Source organism: Chionomys nivalis, chromosome 11, assembly GCF_950005125.1.
Source record: "Chionomys nivalis chromosome 11, mChiNiv1.1, whole genome shotgun sequence".
In the NCBI taxonomy this organism is placed as follows: Eukaryota; Metazoa; Chordata; class Mammalia; order Rodentia; family Cricetidae; genus Chionomys; species Chionomys nivalis.
Genome location: NC_080096.1, coordinates 615,079 through 641,820, shown reverse-complemented (window position 1 = coordinate 641,820; position 26,742 = coordinate 615,079). Strand labels below are relative to the sequence as shown.

Sequence of the window (26,742 nt, the reverse complement as noted above, 5' to 3'; positions counted from 1 at the left end):
TCTGGGATTAAAGGTATGAGCCACCATGCCCATCCCTATTTCTCCTTTTTTTTTTTTTTTTTTTTTTTTTTTTTTTTTTTTTTGAGACAAAGCTCTCACTAAACGGGCTTCCATAGTGAAGTGATCTTCCTGTCACTTTCGCGATGAGCTGAATAAGAGGAGCCGGTTACCTCACAAACTCTTTCTGAAAAGTATCTGCACCCCGATAAACCTCTCTGCAGATGCAGCAATCCAAAACAGACTCAGAAAAACCCGAGGTTTAATGGATTAAAGGCTCCTAAATGATTTTCCAACCCCCCAGAGAGGAGATGGAAAGAGACCAGAAAACCCACATATTTGGTTCCTGGCGGGCACTTAAATACCCTGCTGGAGTGGTCTTGAGCATCTCTGGGGGTGGGGTCATCATTCGGCAGGCCTTCTGAGATGTGGCAGGGTTTGGAGAGATGGGAGGGGACGGGGCTTGGGGTGGACCTTCCACCGAACATTAGAGACTCTCTGGGTATATGGATGCTAGGGGCTGGGGTGAAACTTCCACCGGAACCTTCTCATTATCACCTAAATGTTAAAACTTCAAAGGGCTCTCCAAAGGAAATGAGGAACTTCCGGAGGAAGAGATACTCGTGATAGAGACGGGGCATAAACAAAGTACTGGCGCGCAGATACGTTTCCGAAGTTGGTGGAGTGGCCACGGAGGAAACCGGATTGCGAGAGGGTTTCCCCAGACCATAGGAACCGCCCGAAATTTCCAATATTGCGCAGGCGCTCCGCACAGACTGTCATCAATGGCGAGGACCATTTAAGATGCCCCGGACGCATGCGCGGCGGACGTCACTGCCTTTTCCGGCGCGGGTACTGTGACGTCAGATGCCGGTATAAACGGCCCCGAGCATCGGCCTTAGCTACCCTGGTCATAAACTCACGCAGCGTCGCCCGGTCGCTCTCCGGAGCCTGCTGCAGTGCGTAGTGCGTGCCCGGGAAAGCAGCGCCGACCTCCGCACGTACCTACGTCGCCCTCACTTCCGCGTTGCTGACTTCCGGTTTCCGCCATCTTCCTCGGGCGGAAGCCGGCTTCTAGGTGGGAGCTCCGTAACGAGCGCTGTGGGTAGTGCGATCGGTGCCATGCCGTCCTCGCCGTTGCGGGTGGCGGTGGTGTGCTCGAGTAACCAGAACCGGAGTATGGAAGCACACAACATCCTCAGGTAGTGCAAGCTCCGTCTGCCTTCCGCCCCTCCCTCCCTCCTTTTTCTCCCCCGCAGATTGCTGCCCAGGTCCTGACCGTGCTGGGCCCCGAAGGTCGGGCCACGCCCGACTTTTGCAGCCTTTTCGACCCCTCAGCGGGCTGCGTGCGCGCTACGCCCTCCTGTAGGGTAAGCTTTACAGGGAAGTCGGTCTCAGACCCGAATCGTTCGCGCTCACAGGAGCGTCAGTCCCAGTACACCCGAGAGCTGGCGAGCTATTCGCGGCCTGTCTGCGTGCTGGCCTCGGGCAGCTCCGGTACTGGACGGAGAGGCCAAGGTCTTCTGTGCTGCGAACGGTGCCCAACGGTTGGCTTTCCCGTGTGTATCGTCCTGTCGTCACATTCTCGCTGGAAAGCTCTCAACGCGTCAAGATGGAACGAGTCTGGAAGCCACCACCGTGACCTGAGTTGTCACCGTCAGGAATTAGTGTTTGTTGCTGTCAACGTTTGCAAGTCTCATGCACAAGCCGCCACTCCCACCCCATAACTCTAGGTGGTAATTTCTGGAACACACAAATACATTTGGGTCTATAGTAGCATCTCATATTTCCTTCCGAATTCACCTGTGTCTAATATGGCATTCCTCTTTGATTTTGAAGATAAAATATTCTTCAAAATCTGACAAAATGAGAAACCGATGCATTTGCATTACAGGTAAAATATGGTATAAATGTCAAGTTTGGTAGTACAGTAGAAACATCTTTTTCTCCCTGAGTTAATTATTTGCTAACTTTTGAGATTTTTGTAGATTTTATTCTTTGACAATTTCATACCCCTTTTCCTTCCCAAGACAGGGTCTGTGTGTAGTTCTGGATGTCCTCGAACTCGATGTATAGACTAGACTGGCCTGAAACTCAAGAGATTCACCTGCTTCTGCCTCTCCGTTTCCCAAGTGCTGGTATTAAAGGCGTGTTGGCTGTCCTCGATCTCACCCTTCACCTGCATCCCTACCGTTGGGATTGCTAACAGGAGTTTGCCACCACACCAAACTGTCTCACTTTTTCTTAGACAGCCAGGGTGCTAGCTGCCGATCACCTGCAAATTCTAAAATTTCACTCTTCCTAACGTTTACCACATAGATCAGTGAGCGGTTCTCAGCCTTCCTAATGCTTCGATCCTTTAATACAGTTCCTTATGTTGTGGTGACCCCACCACCACCACCAAATTTTTTTTTTTTTTTTTTTTTGTTTTCGAGACACGGTTTCGCTGAAGTTTTGGAGCTTGTCCTGGAACTAGCTCTTGTAGACCAGGCTGGCCTTGAACTCACAGAGATCTGCCTGCCTCTGCCTCCAGAGTGCTGGATTAAAGGCATGTGCCACTGCTGCCCATCCCCCCCAACCAAATTTTTTTTTTATTTTTTTTTTGGTTTTTTCGAGACAGGGTTTCTCTGTAGCTTTGGAGCCTGTCCTGGAACTAGCTCTTGTAGACCAGGCTGGCCTCGAACTCACAGAGATCCGCCTACCTCTGCCTCCCGAGTGCTGGGATTAAAGGCGTGCGCCACCATCGCCCGGCCCCCCAACCAAATTTTATAGTCGTTGCTATTTCATAACTAATTTTGCTACTGTTCTGAATTATGGTGTAAATATCTTTGCTTTCCTATGGACTTAGGTGACCCCTGTGGAAGGGGTTAGGAGCCACAGGTTGAGAGGACATTGACATAGACATAGTATTTACTTGATAGCTTTGTTTGTTTTGCAAGTGATAGCATGCTTTGAATGTTACCAACCTGGATTACAAAGTGTAAGGTTAGCCTGGACTGTAAAACCTGTGTCTCCAAAAAAAAAAAATGGTGGTGCGGTGTCTTATTTCATTGTATGCTCCTGGATAGGTCCCTTACTCTCCTGTTTCTCTCTTGGCCAAGGTGACCTTGAACTAAAAAAAATTCATCTTGCCTCGGTGTGCTAAGATTATAAACATTTGATGCTGTACACAGATGGTCTTTGAGATGAGGTCTCTCTTGATCTTAGGAATCAACTCAGGTCCTTGTGTTCATGCGGCAAGCACTGCAGTGACCAGTCTTCCATTTTTTGTCTCATTTCACACTGTAGCCCATGTTGGTGTGAAGTTTTGGCGCTCCTGCCTCAGCCACCTCAAAGCTAGGCTGCAGATGCAGTCCGCTCTGTTCTGCGCTCCCCCTTTTTGCATTTTTATGAATTCAATTTAAATTACATTTATTCATGTTTAATGAACAAGGGTGGTTACAAAGCTATCAGTAACCAGAGAGATTCTAGGCAGCCATTGATTTTTGTTACTGTTCTATTAGACATCATGTGATTTTAATTTCTGCCACAACTCCTTGTGTAAATATCTTTGTACAGTTTTTGATTACTTTTCTAGTATAAATTGCTAGAAATGAGATTATTGAGCCAAGTAGTTGGTATGTTCCACATTCTTAGTTTTTAAAGGTGCTTTCCAGAGTAGTGCATGATCAAAGTTCCCATTGCCTCAGTCTCAGTATTCTTTTTTTTTTTTTTGGTTTTTCGAGACAGGGTTTCTTTGTGGCTTTGGAGCCTGTCCTGGAACTAGCTCTTGTAGACCAGGCTGGTCTCAAACTCACAGAGATCCGCCTGCCTCTGCCTCCCAAGTGCTGGGATTAAAGGCGTGCGCCACCACCGCCCGGCTAGTCTCAGTATTCTTTAAGACCAAAATAGGGGGAAAATTTTTTTTTCTTTTTCAAGATAGGGCTTCTCTGTGTAACAGCACTGGTTGTCCTGGAACTTGTTTAGCAGACCAGGTCATCAGGCTTGACAGGTTCCTTAACCTAGTCAGTCATCAACTGTGTTTTTTTTTTTTTTTTTTTTTTTTTTTTTTTTTTTGGTTTTTCGAGACAGGGTTTCTCTGTAGCTTTGGTGCCTGTCCTGGAACTAGCTCTTGTAGACCAGGCTGGCCTCGAACTCCCAGAGATCCGCCTGCCTCTGAAGTGCTGGGATTAAAGGCGTGCGCCACCACCGCCCAGCCCTGTGTTTTGTTTTTTGAGATAGTCTCAGTCTCCTTGGCTCTTTTAGGACTAGATCCACCTGTCTCAGCGTCCTAAATGCTGGGATTAAAGGTGTGAAGTTCTAATCTTTCTGCCTCCACCTTCCAACTGTTGAGATTATGAATTTGAACCACTGTGTCTACCTTAAAGTTTTATCAATATGTTCTTTTAGATGCTGGCCTTGAACGCACAGAGATTCCCTGCTTCTGCCTCTCAAGTTTTGAGACTAAAGATGTCTGCCGCCACCACCTGGCGGTGTTCTGGCGCACACCTTTAATCCCAGCACTCGGGAGGCAGAGACAGGCAGATCTCTGAGTTGAGGACAATCTGGTCTACAGAATGAGTTTTAGGGCAGCCAAAGATACACAGAGAAACCTTGTCTCAAAAACACAAACAAAAAAATATGCTTCAGGAGGACAACAGGCTGAGCAGAGATAGTGCACATCTTTAATTCCAGCCGAGCGAGTTCCAGGACAACCAGTACTACATAGAGAAACCCTGTCTCAAAAAAATCAAAACAATAAGAAAAGAGGAAAACAGGCTGAGCCTCGACTGGAGGGCTGTCTACTGTCTTTTATTTATGGCTTGCTAATGGGTTGCTAAGGCAGTTTGATTTCGTCTGTGGTCTCAGTAGGCTATCCTCCTGGTCCTGATTTTTTTTTTTTGGGTGGGTGGGGGGGCTGGCATGTATGCGTACGCACTACTTGTATGCCTCGTACCCTCACGGGTCAGAAGAGGGCATTAGGTCCCCCCAGATGGATGTGAACCACTGCATGGGTGACAGTATTAGAACCTGGGTCTCCTGAAGAGCAACCAGTGTCCTTGACCATTGACCATCTCTCCAGCCCTTTGCTCTTTGTAGTCGACTGGGACACAGTGCCTGGCCCACAGAAGCTGCAATTTTAGTTATAAACACTCAAAATAAGCTGGGAATACAACTCAGAGATAGGATAGAAGCCTAGCATGTCCAAGGTTATGGGTTCAATCCTAGAACTTCATAAACAAAAGAAGACAAAGCTGGGGACAGCATAGATCAGTAGCATGCTTATCTGTTTGCACATAGCCCTGGATTTGATTCTTAGCATCCCATAATCCCAGTACTTAGGAGGTAGAAACAATAAAACTAGAAGTTTGTTGTAGGCATTAATTACATAGTTGTCAAACGTGAGAGAGACTGAGACAGTCTTATGATAGATAGCCAGGCAGTGCGAAACCTGGCCAAGTATGTTTAAGTCCCTGGGTGGGAGAAACAAACTTAGGAGAGTTGGTCTGGTGAGCGCTTCTGCCAGGGTACATTCTCAGAATTGTTTAAGTTCATCTTGACAAGTGTGTGTGTGTGTGTGTGTGTGTGTACCTGTAATGTGGGGGTGTTTGGAGGTCGGTGTCAGATAACCTGTTACTCTAACACAGTTTGAGACACAGTCTTAGTGGACCTGGAGCTAACCAGTTAGCCAAACTGGCTGATAACAAACTCAAGGTTAGCTACTATCACCATAGATTACAGCCAAATACAACCATAGGCCGTTGTTGGTTGGTTTGGTTTATTTAAAGGTATTTTTCTTCTTAATTTTTTTGTTTATCAGTGTTTTGTTTGCATGTGTGTCTCCATGGGAGAAAATAGGAGCCTGAGAAGAATCCAAAGAACTGGAAGAAAAGTTATCAGCTGTGATCCCAAAAGTCCTTGATTTGTGGTAGACTGTGGAATGCCAGTGTCGCAGTGAGCATATGCTGTGGGCCACCAGAGTTGTGCCATCCTGTAACTAGTAGCAACTGACTCAAGATTGGAACATAAGCCACTTTGAGGTGCTGTGAATTCCTCTCTGTTCTTGAACCATGTTATCCAGTCTTTCACAGGGAGGTGGCATAAACTGTCTCTGCTGTATGGTTTTGGTTCTTGATATACTGTAAGAGTAAACTAGAAATTGTTTAGGTACTTAAAGAACTTGGAACTGGGCTGGAGAGGTGACTCAGGTTAAGAGCACTGGCTGATCTTCCAGAGGTCCTGAGTTCAATTCCCAACAGTCACATGGTGGCTCACAACCATCTGGTGCTCTTTTATGACATGCAGTTGTCCATGCAACAGAACACTATATGCATAAGAAATAATAATTTTTTTTTTTTTTTTTTTTTAGATAGGGTTTCTCTATAGCTTTGGAGCCTGTCCTGGAGCTAGCTCTTGTAGACCAGACTGGCCTCGAACTCACAGAGATCTGCCTGCCTCTGCCTCCTGAGTGTTGGGATTAAAGGTGTCCTCTTGACTAAATAAATAAGATAAAAAAAAAAAAAAAGCAAAAACTTGGAACCAATATACTTATAATCCCAGCCCTGGAGAGGCTAAAACATAAGGATCATAAACTTGCTGTCCTCCGTAGTGAGAGTCTTCCTTGAAAAAAAAAGCTGAGTGTGTTGATGCATACTTAGACAATTGCCCCATACTGTAGGGAGAACAGGGTGTTGAGGTTTAACTCCCATGTGGGCTGTACAGACCTGTTTTTTTTTTTTCCCATTTATTTATTTATTTATTCATTGATTCATTCATTGATTCATTCATTCATTTATTTGGATTTTCGGGACAGGGTTTCTCGAGTTTGTCTTGCAACTTATAGACCAGGCTGGTCTCAAACTCACAGAGATCCAACTAACTGCCTCCCATGTGCCGGGATTAAAGGTGTGAGCCATTGTCACCCAGTTTAGACCCTTTTTCTTTCTTTTTTTTTAAAAAAAAAAAGCCGGCTAGTGGTGATGCATACCTTGAATCCCAGCACTCAGGAGGCAGAGGTCGATAGATCTCTGTGATTTCAAGGCCAGCCTGGTTTACAGAGTGAGTTCCAGGACAAGCTCTAAAACTACACAGACAAACCATGTCTTGAAAGTCCAAAAAAGGGAAAGAAAAAAAGGCTACAGGTCTTACAAACATGCCTCCCTGAGAACATGTGTACTTTCACAGGTTTTAAGGGACTGTCAGCTAGTTTTTGTTTCATTCCTACAAAAAAGTAGAATTAAGACCAAGAAATTGCTAAAGAAAATGGACTTCTGTTTAGCTATGAATGGTGAGTATGTCAAATGTAGTAATTGCTTTAACCACTGGAAAGTTACAGGCTAAGTAGGATGATGTCTTAGGAGTAAAGCACTTCTTTCTACCTGACAGCCCGAGTCTGAGTCCTAGGACCCACACGGTAGAATATGAGAACCAACTCCCACGGCTTGTCCTCTGACCTGTACGTGGGCACATGCTAAATAAAAAGTAAACGTAATAAGTGTGTTTAAGAATTTATGTGCCTGGCATAGTGGCACACAACTTCAATTCCAGCACTCGAGATACAGGTAGGTGAGTCTTTGGGAGTTCGGTCTACATAGCTAGTTCTAGGCCACCCAGGGCTACGTGGCAAACAGAACCAAAAAAGTTTAGAATTGTCTTCTTAACCTATCTTTGTATGTGAGAAATAGGTAGAGCTTGTACTTTGAAATTTTTCTAGTGATAGCATAAATTTAATCAAGGTATTTCCAAAGAGTTTTACTTTATGTGTTAGTTGATGTTTTGTACCTGTGACAAATGACTAAGAGAAACACTTGAAGGGAGGAAAGATCAGGGCTTAGTTTCAGTCCATGGTCATTTGGCTGTGCCATTTTTGTCCTATGGTGAAGAAGGGCATTGTGGAGGGGACCTATGGAATAGAGCTGTTCGCCTCTTCATTCACGGTGAGGATAAGAGACATTCATGGTGATTTATTTTGTCCAGCTAGGCTCTGCCTCTTGTTTTTTTCCTCTTTCCCAGTAATGTCATCAGATTATGAATCCCTTGTATTAGCCCATCGATGAGGTTGGAATTCTTGAGCTTTCTTTGTTTTTGTAGACAGGCTGTCCTGGAACTTGCTCTGTAGACCATGCTGACCTTGAACTCCTGCCAAATGCTGAGATCTGCCTGCCAATACTGGGATTAGAGGTGTGCGCCATCACACTGGGCCCACACCAGCCTTGAAACATTAGAGGGCTGGTGGCCTGTGAACAATAGATTTGGGTTCTACAGACATGATGTCATCAGCATTTTAGAAATCAGACTGATAGGCGCTGGATAATCTTGAGTAAAGATGACAGGATTGTAGCACCTACTGTTTAGAGATGTACTTGCTTTTAGAGGCAGTGGATTCAGGATTCCAGTCTCCTATTAAAATCATAATTTAAACGCTCATCATTCCAAAACATTGAAAGTCAAAAAAAAAAGTCAAAAATATCAGAACCTATGCTGACAATGTGAGCATTTTCTTTGATATACATGTTAGTATTTTACTTTCAGTCTTTGATACAATTAAACAGCTTTTTTCCTTAATGTAACATTTTCTACAACAAATTCACTGATAGGTTTTTGATAGGTGTGAAAGACATTATTTTTCTGGAAGATTAGGTAGAATAATTGCCCTTCAGACAAAGCTGTTGGTTGTCAGGAGTATTTTTATAGCATTCATTGCCTTTATGTAAGAAGCAGATTGTCACCATACAAAATGGGCTGTTATGCCAGTTTCAGAAGCTTCAGAGAAAGCAGAGCTTCTGTTGCTAATTAGCCTTTTTGCCACCTGGGAACAGCTTTTGGTGGGGGGAAACAAACTGCATTGCCTTTTTTTTTTTTTTTTTTTGGTTTGGTTTTTCGAGACAGGGTTTCTCTGTAGCTTTGGTGCCTGTCCCAGAACTAGCTCTTGTAGACCAGGCTGGCCTCGAACTCCCAGAGATCCGCCTGCCTCTGCCTCCCAAGTGCTGGGATTAAAGGCGTGCGCCACCACCGCCCAGCGCCATTTATTTTTAAAAAGGATGATTAAAAGTAATAGTTCAGAAAGTTGGAGGTGGGGAGGCACTTGTAATATGATGGCTGATTATGCAGGCAGCTTTTAGACTTCAGCCACATCAAGACTAGGTCAGGTTGTTCTGAGATGATGTAATTATAGGAATATGGGTAGAATAAACTGGAGAATGTTCCCTGTGGAAAATCCTGCAGCAGCCTTACAACCTGTTAGAGAGTTGTGGTCATATCTATCCTGCTCTCTGCAATGCTTTTGGGGACCTCCTTGGTCTGTATAATGGTTATGTTGTGTGTATTTGAGGCACCTCTGACTCTTGCCTTTGCTTTGTATCTTGATTCTCCTGCCTCTGATTACCTGAGACTTCAGCTCTATGTCTCTTTTAGTACTTCAAAGGAATGACCAAAACAAATGATCCTTATGCATCCAGCTTTTGCTTTTGCCATTTTTTTAAATTTTATTTATTTATTTTGGGTTTTTTTTTTTTTTTTTTTTTTTTTTTTGGTTTTTCCAGACAGGGTTTCTCTGTGATTTTGGAGCCTGTCCTGGAACTAGCTCTTGTAGACCAGGCTGGTCTCGACTCACAGAGATCCGCCTGTCTCTGCCTCCCGAGTGCTGGGATTAAAGGCGTGTGCCATCACCGCCCGGCTATTTTGGTTTTTCCAGACAGGGTTTCTCTGTGGCTTTGGAGCCTGTCCTGGAACTAGCTCTGTAGACCAGGCTGGTCTCGAACTCACAGAGATCCGCCTGCCTCTGCCTCCCGAGTGCTGGGATTAAAGGCATGCGCCACCATCGCCCAGCTATTTTTGTTTTTTTGAGACAAGGTTTTTCTGTGAAACAGTCCTGACTGTCTTGGAACTTGCTTTTTAGACCAGGCTGGCCTTGAACTCACAGAGATCTGCCTGCCTCTGCCTCCTTAGCCCTCCAAGTGCTGGGATCGGAGGTGTGCACCACCACCGCCCGGCGCTTTTCCCATTGTTAAAATGATCCTGGTCGATCTCTTTAGAGTGGGACCTTTTGGGAAAAGTGATCTCAGCTCTTTCTTGTTTTGAACTAATTAAGATGACTTCTCTAATGGCTCAGTGGTTAAGAGCATTGGTTGCTCTTTCTGAGGACCCTGGTTCAATTCCCAGCACCAGCAAGGCAGCTCACAACTGTCTGTACTCCAGGGACCACACACAGATATACAGACAGACAGAATGCCAATGCACATAAAAGTGAATTAAAAAAAAATTAAAAGATAACTTCTTGAATACCTGATTCATTCATACTTGGTCACAAGTGACTTTGTAAAAATGGTAGCTTTACCTCATTCGTGTCTGTGGAGAACATACAAGGATCTGGAACAGAACCTCTCCTGATCCATACTGAAGAGCATAATTCAGCTCATCAGTTAAGAGCACTGCCTGCTCTTCCAGAGGTCCTGAGTTCAATTCCCAGCAACCACATGGTGGCTCACGACCATCTAATGAGATCTGGTGCGCTCTTCTGGTCTGCATGCAGGCAGAGCACTGTATATTTAATAGATACATCTTAAAAAATAAAACAGCAAAAAACTCATTGTCTTGAAGAGGCAAGTCTTTGTCTTGTGAGCCTTCATTCCAGTCCTCATGGAGAACACACCAGTGGTAGATGCTGGTACACCACAGTTTGGGTGTGTGAACTATCTAAAACAGCACTACAACATCAAAGGGTGTGACCGTCAAATTGGCCTAACCTGGTGGTGCTTTTCTGGACCCTGGGCACCTTCAAGGTGTGTGCCACCACACCTCATTCTTGTTTGTTTTCCTGAGACACACCTTTTCATTGCACGTTATCCATGTTTGTAAGGACATTGTTTCAAATTTAAATTAAGGGGACCTTCTGCTTTGACCCTGTCTGGTGTCTGTGTCATCTTTTTCAGTTCTGACGAACACCTGGTGATTGTTACTTTCTAACTCACTTTGTTGGAACATTGGAATGTTTGTGTTTCCAGTTTAATAGCTCAGGCATATGTGGACTCTGGATTTTAATGATTCTGTTTTAGGTTGTGTTTCTTATGTGTCATTCTGAATAGCTCAGGATATTCTAGAAACACAGGAATAGACCCAGCTTTTTATCAACCTCAGGGACCTTAGCTGAGGTGTCCCAACTTAAATATGAACTGCTTTTTTCAGAATATTTACTCGTTTGTTTGTTTAATTGGGACAGGATTTCTCTGTGTTGCCATGGCTGTACGGGAACTAACTCTGTAGATCAGGCTGGCCTCAAACTCAAGAATCTGTCTGTTTGCCTCCTTGAAGGCTGGGTGGGATTAAAGGTGTGCACCATAGCACCCAGCTAGAATTAATGTTATTTTTTGTTTTTTCTGAGACAGGGTTTCTCTGTAGCTTTAAAGAACTCTGCATAGACTTATAAGCAAGTGGTTTGTTGGCTTCTGACCTTTGTGATCACAGGCAGCACTCTGTGAATGCCTTTTCTGTGGCTTTGTGTCTGTCTGACTGGGTTTCTATAAATGAAGTTCTTAGGTGTGGACTCACTACTGAAGTCCACAGTCACTTATTTACTTTATACCTGCTGCATGCTAACTACCATGTGATACTAGCTGTCCTTCCTTGTTGCTGATTCCCTAAGTGACTCAGAGCCGGGCAGTGGTGGCACATGCCTTTAATCCTAGCACTTGGCAGGCAGAGGCAGGTGAGTTTGAACCAGCCCGGTCTACAAGAGCTAGTTCCAGGACAGGCTCCAAAGCTATGAAGAAACCCTGTCTCAAAAAAAAAAAAAAAAAAGTGGCCAGTTCTGGTGGCACAGGCCTGTAGGATTTGCTGAAGGAGGAAGAGGCAGGTGGATCTGGAGTTCGAGGCCAGCTTGGACTACACATTTTCTTTTTGCCGGGCGGTGGTGTCGCACGCCTTTAATCCCAGCACTTGGGAGGCAGAGACAGGCGGATCTCTGTGAGTTCGAGACCAGCCTGGTCTACAGAGCTAGTTCCAGGACAGGCTCCAAAACCACAGAGAAACCCTGTCTCGAAAAATCCAAAAAACAAAACAAAACAAAAAAAAATGACTCAAACAGACCAGAGTTTTCTGTTTTCTTCCTTTTCACCCCTTGCTTTATAGACCAGGCTGACCTTTAACAACAGATCCACCTGCTTCTTTCCCCTGAATTCCAGGATTAAAGGTGTGTGCCTTGTCGTCCAGCCCTGTCTTCATTAATTTTTTTTAGGGTTTTAATATGTATCATAGTTAGGTACAACCTCAAATTCATGATCCTCCTGCCTTACCCGGTGGTGTAATGGGTTCTCATCACTGCCTCTGTCACCTTGGCGCTACCTTAAATGGATTAAGTTGAAAAGTGGTACCTGCGTGCTGTTGTGGAAAATTGTTTGTTTATGCTGTGGAGCATTTGTTTAATGATGTAAACGTGTATTTCTTTTTTATGCTGTATTTGCTTAACTCTGAAGCTGTGATTCTTTACCTGTCTAAAACACCTGATGTTCTAAGCGGTGTTGAGCGGCCAATAGCAAGGCAGTAAAAAGGATAGGCGGGACCAGCAGGCAGCAGGTATAAATGGGAGAAATCTGGAGAGGGGAAGGAGCAAGGAGAGAACAAGGGGAGAAGGATTTTAAGGGCCTGCTGGCCACCCACCCAGCCATGAAGTAAGAGCGACAGTACAATGTACAGAAAAGAAGGGAAAAGCCCAGGGATAATTTAAGAAAAACTGGCAAGAAACAACCCAAGCTAAGGCCTGGCATTTCTAACTAAGAATAAGCCTCTGTGAATGATTTTACTTGGGAGTGTGTTGTTCCCCCTGCTGAAGCCAAAAGAGTAAAAAAAAAAAAAAAAAAAAAAAAAAAATCAGCCGGGCGGTGGTGGCGCACGCCTTTAATCCCAGCACTCGGGAGGCAGAGGCAGGCGGATCTCTGTGAGTTTGAGACCAGCCTGGTCTACAAGAGCTAGTTCCAGGACAGGCTCCAAAAAACCACAGAGAAACCCTGTCTCGAAAAACAAAAAAAGAAAAAAAGAAAAAAAAAATCATACAACAGCATGTTTTGTTTTTCTCTTTTACGTGAAATAGAATATTTGATGTGTAAGGGTCATTTCTTTCCCAGTGATATTATGTTTGAGTTATTGTCCCTTCTGTGGAATTTTTAGTAACATTACTTTTGTGGTGGATGAATCTGTAGTAAGCATGGTTCTCTGCACACCAGATGGTGAGCAGCGTTCTTACCCAGTTTGACAATGAGATGTTTATTTTAAAATAATTCCAAATGTCCGGAGTTACAGTTAAATGAACAAGAAAAAACAGGAGAATTGTGTATGGTGGCGTGACTTCCAGACCGGCCGGATGTTCGTTCTGAATTACATGTTGTTTTGAGCCAGTGAGATCCTGGCTCAAAACAACAACAAAAATACAAAAAAGCTTTACATGGTGATGCTTGTTAAAAATCACAACTAGCTAGGCGTGGTGATACAAACCTATAATTCCAGCACTAGGGAGTCAGAGGCTGTTGGATTTCTGTGAGTTCAAGTTCATCCTGATCCACACAGTAGTTTTAAGGCTGCATAGTGAGATACCATCCTAGCATTAGAATTGCATTTGCGGAATTGGAAAGATGGCTCAGTGGTTAGGAGCATTTATTGATTTTGCAGAGAACCTGAGGTCAGTTTCCAACATCCATATAGTGGTGTGCAACCATCTGCCACTCCAATTCTAGGGAATCCACCCCGTTAAATTGTTGGTTTTTTTTTTTTTTATTTTATTTTAACGAATTACACTTTAGCTGCCAGCCTGATCTGCAAGAGCTAGTTCCAGAACAACCTAGGCTACACAGAGAAACCTTGTCTCGGAGAAAAAAAAATAAAATTACACCTTTGTTAAGTTTTAAAAGAAACCAGGTCAGCCAGGCTTTGTGGCACAAACCTTTAATCCCAACATTTGGGAGGCAGAAGCACGCCTTTAATCCTAGCATTCTGGAAACAGAGACAGATGGATCTCTGTGAGTTCGAGGCCAGCCTGGTCTACAAGAGCTAGTTCTAGGGCAGACTTAAAGCTACAGAGAAACCCTGTCTCGAAAAAACAAAACAAAAAACAAACAAAATTTTATTTCAAATTAACTTCTGTGCACGTAACCTGTTGTGATAAACTTAAAATTGTGGTTATCAGTAGTGATAACAAGTTCTCTGATCACACGTAAGTGTCTGTGTTTTGAGGTGCTTTTCTTTTCTTGGTGCACATATAGTTTGCCGGGCTGTGCTGGTCACATGGTCTAATTGGGTTATCCTGTAGGTCTTCTGCATCCTTCTCTGGTTCATCAAAATCTTTAACAGCTGGTTCCACAGAAGTCACTACAGCTGTTGTGGCTGTTTATCCCTGCAGGACCCTCTGTGTACTTAAGTCTGGATTGCTAGGAAATTGGTTGGTGACTACAGTGTTGTAAGTTTCAGTCAGTCAGCATTTTAACTAACCAGTTTTCAGTTTAGCTCTGTTATACTAGTTCTCTTCTGATTGATTAATGTATGTAACTTGTTACAGAGCAAGTTAAAGGTGATTCTAACATTTGGTTAAAAATTTTAAAATGTATGTTAGATGTGGTGATGCAGGACTTTAATCTCAACACTTTGGAGGCAGAAGCAGGCTCTTGAGTTTAAGGGCAATTTGATCTACATGGAGAGACCCAAGTCTTAAATAATAAATAAATAAGAACAGGCTGGGGAGATGGCTTGTGCAATTCTGAGGGCCTGAGTTCAGATTTCCAGCACCCACATAGAAGTCAGATGTGTGTTTATATGAGAAACCCAGCACTAGGGGCAGGAGTGTGCGGGAAGAAGAGAGGTGGATCCCTGCAGCTCTTTGGGCAGCCAGTCTAGAGGAGCTGAATTTCAGGTTCAGTGAGAGACAACCTCACACCCCTGCTCCCTCCACCCCCTAAAGGTGAAGAAAAACTAAGGACCTAATGTTGTGGCTTTCACATGTGTGAGTGTCCACACCCATGAGAACCTAGGCACACGTGCACTAAGAAGCAAATACCTAAAGTCCTGTTCTTAAGTACTTTAAATTTCACTTTTTATTGTTTTGTGTTTTAATATCTTTAAATCTTATTTTCTGTGTATGGTAGCATGCCCAGTGTACATGTGGAAGTCAGAGGACAACTTAGAAGAATTGATCTCTGCTTTTACCACGTTAATCCAGGCACTGAAGTTCTCAAGCGTCTACAGCAGTGAATTTTCCCACGGAGACATTTCACCACCTACAACAGGGCTGATGGGATGGTCAGCTGGTAAAGGCACCGGGTACCAAACCCGATGACCTGAATCAGTCTCCAGGGTCCACGTGGTGGGAGTAGAGAGCCAGCTCTAACAAGTTTTTCTCTGACCCGCACATGTATACCATGCCATGCGTGGGTGCATGCACACACACAAATAAATAATGTAATAAATTTGTTAAAAGAAAAATAGATTGTGTAGCAGCACATACACTAAAACTGGAATGATGCAGAGGTCAGCATGGTGCCTGCGTAAGGGGGACATGCATATTTGTAAAGCCTTCCATATTTAAGAGAAAGAAATGGTTGTTCTTTTTTTCTGTTTTGTGTCCCTTGGTATGAGAACTTTATGTTTTAATCCAACTGTGATGTTTTTTCTTCTTTGTGTCTTCCAGCAAGCGGGGTTTCAGTGTCCGGTCCTTTGGAACAGGAACTCATGTGAAGCTCCCAGGACCAGCACCTGACAAGCCCAATGTTTATGACTTCAAAACCACATATGACCAGATGTACAATGATCTCCTCAGGAAAGACAAAGAACTGTATCCCGTGGCTGACCCTTAGCGAAGCAGGGTGGTCTTCTGGTGGGTGTGGTTTGTGACTGGAAGTCACTCTGACCCCCCCACCCTGCAGGGTGTGTTGAGGTGAAGCAGGATCGGCAGATATGTTCTGGCTTATGTGCCTATGGTGCCCACATCAATCCTTTCTTATTTATGAGAAGTCAGCTTTGGTTTTGTTCTTTTCTTTTTTCTTTCTTTTTTTTCCCTTTTTTTTCTCTCCTGTAAATTTGAGACAGGGTCTAACTATGTAACCCTGCCTACCTTGGAACTCACTCTGTAGACCAGGCTGACCTTGAACTCATAGAGCTACTCCTACCACTGCCTCCTGAGCCCTGGGATTAAAGACCTGCAGTGCCAGCCCAGTGAAGAACTCAGTTTCTTTCCTTTTGCCTACTGGAGAGTCAAGAGTAGTGATTCTCAACTTTTGGGTCATGACCCCTTTGAAAGTTAAATGACCCTTTCACAGGGTCACCTAAGACCATCAGAAAACATTTGTAATTCATAACAGTAGCAAAATTGCAGTTAGGAAGTAGCAACAAAAACAGTTTTGGTTGGTGTCAGCACAACATGAGGAATTATGTTAAAGGTCCCCGCATCAGGAAGGTGGAGAAGCACTGCTGGAGGCACACCTGCAGACAGCACTAGAAAGCCGGCCTTGATGTGGTCGACCAGAGTGCTAGTGCCTCCCTCACACTGCGGGCTGCCCAGCTGCGCTTCCTGCAACGTGTCTATGATCTCAGCCTTTGGGAAGTTGAGGCAGGAAGATTGCTGCAAGTTTTGAGACCAGCCTGGGCTAGATAGTTTGAGGCTAGCTTGGGCTATAGCACAAGACCCTATCTCAAAATAAAAACAAAATATACTGTGTTTACCTAACAAAGCATGGAAAAATAAAGTCTTCTGCGAGAACTTCAGAAAGAGTCATAACAGTCCAAACTCTATACTGTAGACTCATGAGGAAAGAAAAAGTTACTTTAAAATAACTTTTCCATACCGTGCTCTGCAATGGTTAAGTCAATCAGTGCTCCAGGTGTTTTGAGTTTTATGATAACCCCATAGTCTCTTGAACTTTCCCACGTTCATATGTTTAGCATGTGTTAGGACCCTGAGAGTGACCCTAGTCACTCTCAATAAGAATTCCAGGTGCTCAGAGTAGAACCCTGAGATTGACTCTAGTCACTTCTCAATAAGAATTCCAGGTGCTCAGAGTGGAACCCTGAGATTGACTCTAGTCACTTCTCAATAAGAATTCTAGGTGTTCAGAGTGGAACCCTGAGATTGACCCTAGTCAGTTCTCAATAAGAATTCCAGGTGCTCAGAGTGGGGTCCACATAGTCTGAGCAGTGGGTGTGTGCACCAAACAACTTTTTTTTCCCTTTCGGTTTTGGGGATCAGACCGACAGCCTTGTACACGCTAGCCTAGGCTAGTAGTGCTCCACTGAGCTATCCCTAGATCTAAAACTTTTTTTATAAGACATGTTTTTACTGTGACCCCTGGCTGGTCTGTAATAATCTGTATAGACCAGGTTGGCCTCGAACCTAGAGATCTACCTGGCCTTTGCCTCTGTCATGCCTGTACCTCCTGGGTGCTGGATTAAAGGTGTGGGCCTCTGCATCCTGCCTTTTCTTTTTTATTTTTTTCCTCCTCATCTATCTTTTCACTTGTGAAGTTTAAGTCAGGGTTTACTAAGATTTCTAAGCTGGCTTTGAACAAACTCTAGCCGAGGTAGGCCATAAATACATTGCTCCTCCTGCCTCAACTTCCCTTGAGACCAAGGTTGCAGAACTATGTCACTCCAGAAAGCACTTTGTCTCCATTTTCTTATATTCATACATAGTTGCAAATTTTAATATAAACTAAGATTTAAGCTAGTGAGGAGTCCTGGCTACTCTGGAAGCTGAAGCAAGAGGATTGCTTGACCCCAGAGTTCAAGGCCAGCCTGGGTAACTTGGAGACAACCTCAAAGAAAGCGTGGTCCGGGTATTGTGACACCAGTCTCACTCAGGAGGCTGAGATGGGATGGACTTAAAACTTTCTCAGATGAATATAATAAACTAAAGATATTTTTGTAGGTGCAGAGATGAATTGGGTAGCTTGAAGGGTCTCAGATGCCTTCTAGTGAAATGTAAATCCTTGTAATCCCTACATCTTTGCAATCCCCACACTGCTTCCCAGTCCTTCCTCAGCTGCAGGCCACAGTTGAAAGGCGGCCAATGGAGACACAGGCATTTCCTGTTAGCCGCACTCAGTACAATTGGGAGTGTTTGGGACTGTGAATTGGGCTTTTACCAATGTGATCCTGGGATCCCAGAGCACATCTGGTACTTTTCACCCTACTCAGAAACCCAGGAACCTAAACTTGGAGGACTGAGAGCTGGTTAGAGCAGGCTGTGTTCTGCTCGTCCTTGTCCAAAGAGCTCATAAGTGGGGGGTGTCTGCACAGCTTCTTCCGAAGCCTCTTGGGCGAGCTTGGTCATGGTAAGTATTACCATAAAATCCCAGAGGGTCTCATTTGGGGGCTGGGTATTTTCTTAGCCCTAGAGAAAAGTTGAGATTTTATTTCTTATGTTAAATGCCTGTGTACCATTAATATTATGAAGCCTTGGCTGCTTAGAATTTTTTTTTTTTTTGGTTGTTTTTAAAGTAGGGTCTGTATTATGTAGCTGTGCCTGTCCTGGAACTTACTAGGTAGAACAGGCTGGCCTCTGGATTAAAGGCAAGCATTTATCATGTCCAGCTCTTACCTACTTTTGAAATTTCTTCAGTTAGTACTATTTATTTTTGATGCTCTTATATTTATTTTGTGAGAGAAATAGACATACAGTAATGCACATATCCATACTCCTTTATTATAAATTAAATTTTAATATTGATGTCAGTTGACTTCCCTGTTCTTGGATAGGGTGGCTCTTAGTATGTTTTACAAGAATGAAGTTTAGCCGGGCCGTTGCAGTTCACACCTTTAGTCCTAGACTTGGGAGGCAGAGGCAGGCAGATCTCCGAGTTTGAGGCCAGTCTGGTCTACACAGCTAGGTCAAAAGCAACTGGGGCATTTACACAAACCCTGTCTCAAAAAAACCAAGAGAAAGCGATAATGCAGTTTAGGCTTCAACTATTTAGGCAATTCTAAAAGGAGTGAAGACCAGCATCTGGGAGCAGGATCTTTATACATAGTGCGGGTATAGGGGTCAGTGGCTGCCTCTTGAAATGTACAGACTATCCAGAAGGGGAGAATGTGTTGGGGACAGGGTGGCAGGCAGAAGAGCTTGTGACTACTTTGGTAGTTTGGCGATGTCATCAGTATTTGCTTCTTGAGTATCTTCTAGGCAGGTTATTTACTCCTCGGTCAGTCCCCAGGAAGCTTGTTAGTTGATTGGGTAGCACATTGGTCATAACTACGCGCCTAGAGCTCTGCTGTGCTGTTCTCAGTGCTGTCCCTGGCCCAAAGAGATGTCTTCCAGGGAACGCTGTACGTTGGTTGGCATCAAGCCAGGTCGGATAAGGGCATAGTTGGGATATGTGGAGGGGAGGGTAGAGGAAGGAAGGATCACTGTGGGGATTGGGAAAGGAATGGTGCCCTTTGAAAGGTAACCTGGATAGCATTCCTTAGTCAGTAGTAAGTGCCCCTTCCTGATCTTGCATAAAACCCATAGTTTCATAGTGCAAAGTTAGAAGAATATTTTATCATGTAACTCAAAGATAAACACTCAGCTTACATTTTCAATTGGTAGAGGATTTTGTGAGTTGACAGGGAAAAGATACTTGATTAGAACCTGGTGGCCTAGAGACCACGTCTGCCATATTTCTACTCTTTGTGGGCAGAACCTGTTTCTCCATGTGTTCTACCTCACATAATTTTAGTAAAACAAGCTGAGCACAACAGTGGCCTAGCTCCTAGGTAATGGACATAGAGTTGAAGGTCACGCTCAGCCGCATCGTGAGTTCAAACCCTCTGTCAGTAGACAAATGAGGAAACACAACACACAACATAGACCTTGTATTCTGTAATCTCTGACAGATTTTAGGCAGCATGCGTGTGAGGAAGGGGTGGTCTTATTGCTCGTGTAGCTTTAACTGGTTTGGAAGTAATTTTGTAGACCGGGCTGACCTTGAACTCACAGAATATACTTAGAATATACTTGCCTCTACCTCTGAAATGCTGGGGTTAAAGACTTGTGCCACCACATCTGGCCTTAGACATACTTCTTGATGGGTGATGAGGGGCTGGAGAGATGGCTAAGCCCTTAAGAGCAGTGGCTCTTCCAAAGATCCTGAGTTCAGTTACCAGTAACCACATGGTGGCTCACAAACATCTGTTTGTTTTTTTTTTGTTGTTGTTGTTTGTTTGTTTTTTAGAGACAGGGTTTCTCTGTGGCTTTGGAGCCTGTCCTGGAACTAGCTCTTGTAGACCAGGCTGGTCTCGAACTCACAGAGATCCGCCTGCCTCTGCCTCCCGAGTGCTGGGATTAAAGCCATGTGCCACCCCCGCCCGGATCACAAACATATGTTATGAGGTCTGGTCAGTCAAACCATGAAACCCAGCATGAACAAATCCAGCAAAACCGCCACGTGCGCTGCCCATGCCTGCTTCAGCACTGTCAGGGCAAATATTTCATTCTTTATTTATTTTGTATACAATATTCTATGTGTATGCCTGCAGGCCAGAAGAGGGCAACAGACCTTATTACAGATGGTTGTGAGCCACCATGTGGTCGCTGGGAATTGAACTCAGGACCTTTGGAAGAGCAGGCAGTGCTCTTAACCGCTGAGCCATCTTTCCAGCCCCATTCTTTCTTTTTTTATAGCTGATGAGACCATTGAAGGATAAAATGTGTTAGGTCACAAGTGCATTTACCAAATGGTGGTGATAGCTCACACCTTTAATCCCATAACTCCAGAGGCAGAGGCACGCAGATCTCTGAGTTCAAGGGTAGCTTGGTCTATAAAGCAAGTTTCAGGGCAATCAGGCCTACACAGAGAAACCCTGTCTCCAAAAAACAATCCAAAAAAAAAAAATGCGTTTACCTAATCTACACTTGGTAACTTCAACGGTGTCCGTTGTTTGCCATTGTGAGTGAAGTTGAGTGGCAGTTGAGCTCAGCTGGTGTTGACCCTGGTGTTAGGAGTGTCACACTGTCTCACCAGCCCAGGAGTACAGTTTCTTCTAAACATTTACCTTTCTCAAGCCTTTGAAAAGCTGACTTGTCCTAAGTCAGGGATTGTGAACCTGAAGGATTGAAACTTGCTTCATATTGTCTCCGTGGGCCGCACCCATGGTTATTGCTGAGGGAAGTGGGGCTGACCTGAAACTAAACCAACTGCTTCCCCTCACAGTGTAGGCTGCAACATGGTTTTACGATTTGCCTTTTTGAGAGTTCCCGACGGTTAGGAAACACATGCACATGCCTAGATCAGTGATAGGAATTCTTCTAAGTTCACCTGATCTCTAGAGACAAATGAAAAATATCTTTAAAACCAGATATGGTGGTTATTACTACTATCTAAGCTTCTCTGTAGACTGAGGCAGGAGGATCACTAGAAGGAGCCTACCAGTGCAGGATCTGCCTGAGTAACAGACCATTCCCCCTCCAAAAATGAGAGAAAAAGGTGGAATTGATACTGTACACCTGTTTCTCAGTACTTGGGAGGAGTGAGTTTGTTTATGATGAGGAGCCCATTAGTTTTGGTTGTCAGTAGTAGGCAAACCTGGAACACCTTTGATGGTGATGCAAATTGGTTTTTGTTTTTTTTTTTTTTCGAGACAGGGTTTCTCTGTGGTTTTGGAGCCTGTCCTGGAACTAGCTCTTGTAGACCAGGCTGGTCTCGAACTCACAGAGATCCGCCTGCCTCTGCCTCCCAAGTGCTGGGATTAAAGGCGTGCGCCACCACTGCCCTGCGATGGTGATGCAAATTGATTTTGTTAATGAGGAATTGTCAGCCTTACCAATGAATGACAAGGAGGTCTGTCAGAGCAAAAGATCAGTGGTTAACACTCCCTGCTCCTGTCACCCACTGCCTGGTGGGCTGTTCATAACACTACACAAGGGTGGTTTTTAACTTTCCTGTTTTCCCCTCCATTTATTTATTTTTTTGAGACGGGTTCATTTTGTGGCCCTGGCTGTCTGTAGACCAGGCTGGCCTCAAACTCACAGAGATCCCCTGCCTCTGCCTCCCAGCACTGTGTTCCACCACTGCTCAGCTTTTAACTTTCCTGAGTCGTGCGTGTGTGTTGCAGAGTGGAGCTATGACTCTGCTGCCTCTAGCATGCTACTTGGGTTTATCTTTGGGATGTCGCGATACCTTTTGAGTTTAGATTATATTTATATATCCATTTATTGAATGTTCATCCTTAGATTTGGTCTTGGGGTAGAAGGAAAAAAAAATGGTTTCTGAGATAGAAAATTATCAGACCTGGCTGTATGGTTAATCTCGTCAGATTGATTGGATGGGTCACATCTAGGAGATTAGTAAAAACAGCTCTGGGTATGTCTGAGAGTGTTTCTTTTTAATTTATAATTTTATTATTGTTTTTGATGTATGAGCATGGTGCACGTATGCTACAACATGCATGTAGACGTTAGAGGACAACTTTATGGAAACCATGTCTCTCCTCATGTCTCTGTGGGTTCAGGGGCTGAACGTGGGTTGTTGGGCTTGTATATGAAGTTCCTTACCCACTGAGCCATCTTAACAGCCAAGAGTGTTCGGATATTGTGAGGACTATGACCTAATTGATCTTTTGAGTTCATAATACTGGCAAAATTGGGAGGTGAAGGGGCTATTAGAAGTATGTTATAGGCTGGGCAGTGGTGGCGCACGCCTTTAATCCCAGCACTCGGGAGGCAGAGGCAGGCGGATCTCTGTGAGTTCGAGGCCAGCCTGGTCTAGAAGAGCTAGTTCCAGGACAGGAACCAAAAGCCACAGAGAAACCCTGTCTCGAAAAACCAAAAAAAAAAAAAAAAAAGAAGTAGGTTACAGGCAGCATGTCCTGGATTTTTTTTTCTTTGAAATTATTTATTTTTTAATGTATGTGAGTGTTTTGGTGGATTGTATGTCTGTGCACAACATGTATGCTTGGTGCCTGAGGAGGTTAGAAGGTGGCATCACATCTCCGGAACTGGTGTTAATGAACTGTTGTGAGCCACTGTGTGGGTGCCAAGAGTCAAGTTCAGGTCCTCTGAAAGGCAACAAGTTCCCTTACCTGCCTGTTGGGATTACACCTTATACGAGTCTCTACTGCATTCCCCTGCCCCCAGCATTGACTGACATCTCTAACTCGGAGCCCTGTTTCTTTGTTTCTTTGCCAGGTTACTCTTCAGATATTTCCTCATGATATGAAAGTTTCTGTAACACAGTCCTGTCAATCCAGCCTGTGGGTGTGTCTTTCCTTCCTCTAACCCTCCACACCATTGCCTTGTCAGCTTAAACCAGTGAGAGTTTGCTGGAAATTTGTATTTCGATGAGGTTTTACTAATCTCTAGTTGCAGGTGAAATGAATGTTTCTTTTGTTTTCACTGAGTTTAGGATGGGAACTTCTACCTCCTCAGTGCACCCTGCTATGCAGACACAGCGTTTCTGTCAGAACAGTGTTTCCTCCTGTGAACTGTGGTGCCATCTCGCAGACGAAGCTTGGCAATGATTTTCACTTGTTTGCTCTTCATTTTCATGTGGTTGGTAGCTGTATTTTTTCCTTATCTAATATTTTAAATATTTATTTATTTATTTGGATGCTCTGACTCCATGTACACCTGAATTCCAGTGGAGTACATCAAATTCCATTAAATGTTGGGAGCCACCATGTCGCTGCTGGGGATTAAGCTCAGGACCTCTGGAAGAGCAGCCAGTGCTCTTAACCTCGACCCATCTCTCCAGATGGAGAGATGAACTTTTTAAAGAGTTTTTTGTTTGTTTGGTTTTGGTTTTTGGAGACAGGGTTTCTCTGTAGCTTTGGAACCTGTCCTGGAACTTGATCTGTAGATCAGGATGGCCTCGAACTCACAGAGATCCACCGGTCTCTGTCTCCCAAGTCTTAGGATTAAAGGCATGCACCACCTCCACCACTTGGCTTTATTTTAATTAATTATTTTTTTTTTGGCGAAGAGTTTTTCATTTATTTATTTATTTATTTATTTATTTATTTATTTATTTATTTATTATGTATACAATATTCTGTCTGTATGCCTGAAGGCCAGAAGAGGGCGCCAGACCTCTTTACAGATGGTTGTGAGCCACCATGTGGTTGCTGAGAATTGAACTCAGGACCTTTGGAAGAGCAGGCAATGCTCTTAACCACTGAGCCAGCTCTCCAGCCCCTGGTGAAGAGTTTTTTTTTTGTTTTTTTTTTTTTTTTTTTTTTTTTTTTTTTTTTTTTTGGTTTTTCGAGACAGGGTTTCTCTGTGGTTTTGGAGCCTGTCCTGGAACTAGCTCTTGTAGACCAGGCTGGTCTCGAACTCACAGAGATCCGCCTGCCTCTGCCTCCCAAGTGCTGGGATTAAAAGCGTGCGCCACCACCGCCCGGCTGGCGAAGAGTTTTTTAAAAATGGTGTGTGTTGCCACAAGTATGTCCCAAGCCAGGTACCAGTTCCCAAAGAAATAACTCATCCAATTTTACTAAATTATTGATTGTATCTCATATGTTCCTCAGCAGGTCTGACATGTGGTGTTATGGCTGAAGGATATTTGCCTGCTTCTCAGTAATCAGAGGTTTATCAAAACTGATTGGCCAGGGTAGTTGCTGTGGTCATTCAAATATCTGGATGTAAAGTGCCTGGCCTTTCTCCTGTGGACACTCCCCTCACTGTACCAGCAGTGAGATGCTCCTGCTGGCCACTGAGTTCATCACCTTCTTGAGGTCGTCCTTTGAAATAAGACTTCTCTGGGTTCCTTAGGGCATATCCAGAGAGCCTAGAAGAGCACGCTTCTCAGTGCCTTCTTCAAGAAGGGCGCAGGTGTGGTTGAGCAGCCAGTATTCCATTCAGGAAATGCAAGATGGAGCTGAGCACTTGACCTCTTAAAAATGAACAGTTTCTCCTGGTGCAACACTGAGGAGTGAGGTGTAACCGATTTGCAGAGATACTCGGTGTGTATGTAGTGGGGTGGGTGCGGGTAGCCAGACCCTGTCCTGACGTTTTGCTATTTCTAGGCTTACCATTACCCTAAAGAAAGAAAAATATCATTAGCACACATACACACACCAAAAGAAAAAAAGAAAGAAAAACTGTTTCTAGTGTTGCTGTGGGTTCCAAGGGACCTCAGTAGGTTCTTTATGGGCATGTGTGCAATGCAGCCTTACTAGAGTACGGTGCCCCACAGTCTTTGTCCCTTAATGTGCCTATATTCCACCTTGTCCACTGAAAGGAGTCTCAGTCCATCATTGCTTCTCTGTAATTGCATTTCTCTCTGCTCTTGTTCAAGGGTCATCGGTGCCCCCTCTCCATTCGCTGTCCTGCGTCAGGTGTTAACTATCTTAGGGTTCATTCCAGGAGGTAGACTTTGATGCAGTAGCCTACAGAATGTATCCAAACAACCCTGCTTTCCATTTGATCTACTGGTTTTGCCATCACTTGCAATTTTGTGAAAGCTGTTAACAGCGGCTCTGGTTTGGCCTTTGTTCTGCCATCTTTGCCTGCGGGACATTCAATTCCCACACCATGACCTAGGATACCTGACATTTTCTTAGCCTGACTGCTTGGAATGAATATTTACTGAAGTCTTTTCCTTTTCTAATCGAGTAACCCCCTTTTGTTGCACAGTGGTCCTATTCACATTTCCTCCAGCCATTAGTCCCTGAGCAGCATTGTTTACAGGATGCTGTGTGCGGGACATTGAACTTGCTATCAGACCTGCACTGAACACACATGAATCTGGGGTCTAGAGAAAGCCGCCGTCATTGTCGGGGATCTGGGCATTCATTTAACAAGCCTGAAACCGTGCCAAAGTCTCCATTTCCTTATGTTAGGACACAATAGTGAGTGCTGTCTCATGGCAGCAAGTTCCCAATCTTTTTCTGATGATTATTGTTCATGAGTTTTGAGTTTGATGAAGCCTAGTAAATTCGATGATGTAGACACTTAAGCCCTAGAACAGTGATTCTCAACCTGTAGGTCTTGACCCCTTTGTGGGTCGCATATCAGATATCCTGCTTATCAGTTATTTACATTACGATTCATAACAGTAACATAATTATATTTAATTTAAAGATTTATTTATCATGGATATAGTGTGTGCCTGCATGTGTGCCTGTATACCAGAAGAGAGGACCAGATCTCATTACAGATGGTTGTGAGCTACCATGTGGGTGCTGGGAATTGAACTCAGGACCTCTGAAAGAGCAGCCAGTGCTCTTAACCTCTGAGCCATCTCTCCAGCAAAATTAGTTATGAAGTAGCATAACTAATGAAATAATTTCGTGATTGGGGTCACCACAACACGAGGAACTGTATTAAAGAGTTGCAGCATTAAGAAGATTGAGAACCACTGGGCTAGAAGATTTATTAAAACTTAGTCATGGGGCCAGCCAGATAGCTTAATAAGATAGTTGCTGCCAAGCCCGACAACTGTGTTTTTTGCCCCAAATCCATCCTGGAAGGAAAGAACTGGCTCACACAAGTTGTCCTCTGATCTTTTTTTTTTTTTTTTTTTGTTTGGTTTTTCGAGACAGGGTTTCTCTGTGGTTTTGGAGCCTGTCCTGGAACTAGCTCTTGTAGACCAGGCTGGTCTCGAACTCACAGAGATCCGCCTGCCTCTGCCTCCCAAGTGCTGGAATTAAAGGCGTGCGCCACCACCGCCCGGCTTGTCCTCTGATCTTTACATGTACATGTGACCCATGCTCCAGTACGTGCAGGCAGGTACATACCTTGTTAAGCAGGGTGGTGGTGGTGTTAGCGGCACCTGCCTTTAATTCTAGCACACAAAAGGCCAGAGGCCAGCCTGATCTACT

At 44.2% G+C, this 26,742-nt stretch overlaps 1 protein-coding gene and 1 pseudogene across 1 annotated transcript in view; both read left to right on the top strand.

Annotated features, from left to right (window-relative positions):
• The first annotated feature begins 900 nt into the window (after positions 1-900).
• Ssu72 (SSU72 homolog, RNA polymerase II CTD phosphatase) overlaps positions 901-26,742 on the top strand; it is a 33,449-nt gene continuing 7,607 nt past the window's right edge. The window contains exons 1-2 of the mRNA XM_057784041.1: positions 901-1,199; positions 15,644-15,787. Coding sequence (XP_057640024.1) covers positions 1,120-1,199; positions 15,644-15,787 — 224 coding nt within the window. The 5' untranslated portion in view covers positions 901-1,119. The remainder of the gene's footprint in view (positions 1,200-15,643; positions 15,788-26,742) is intronic.
• On the top strand, positions 15,445-15,541 carry LOC130884574 (U6 spliceosomal RNA; annotated as a pseudogene).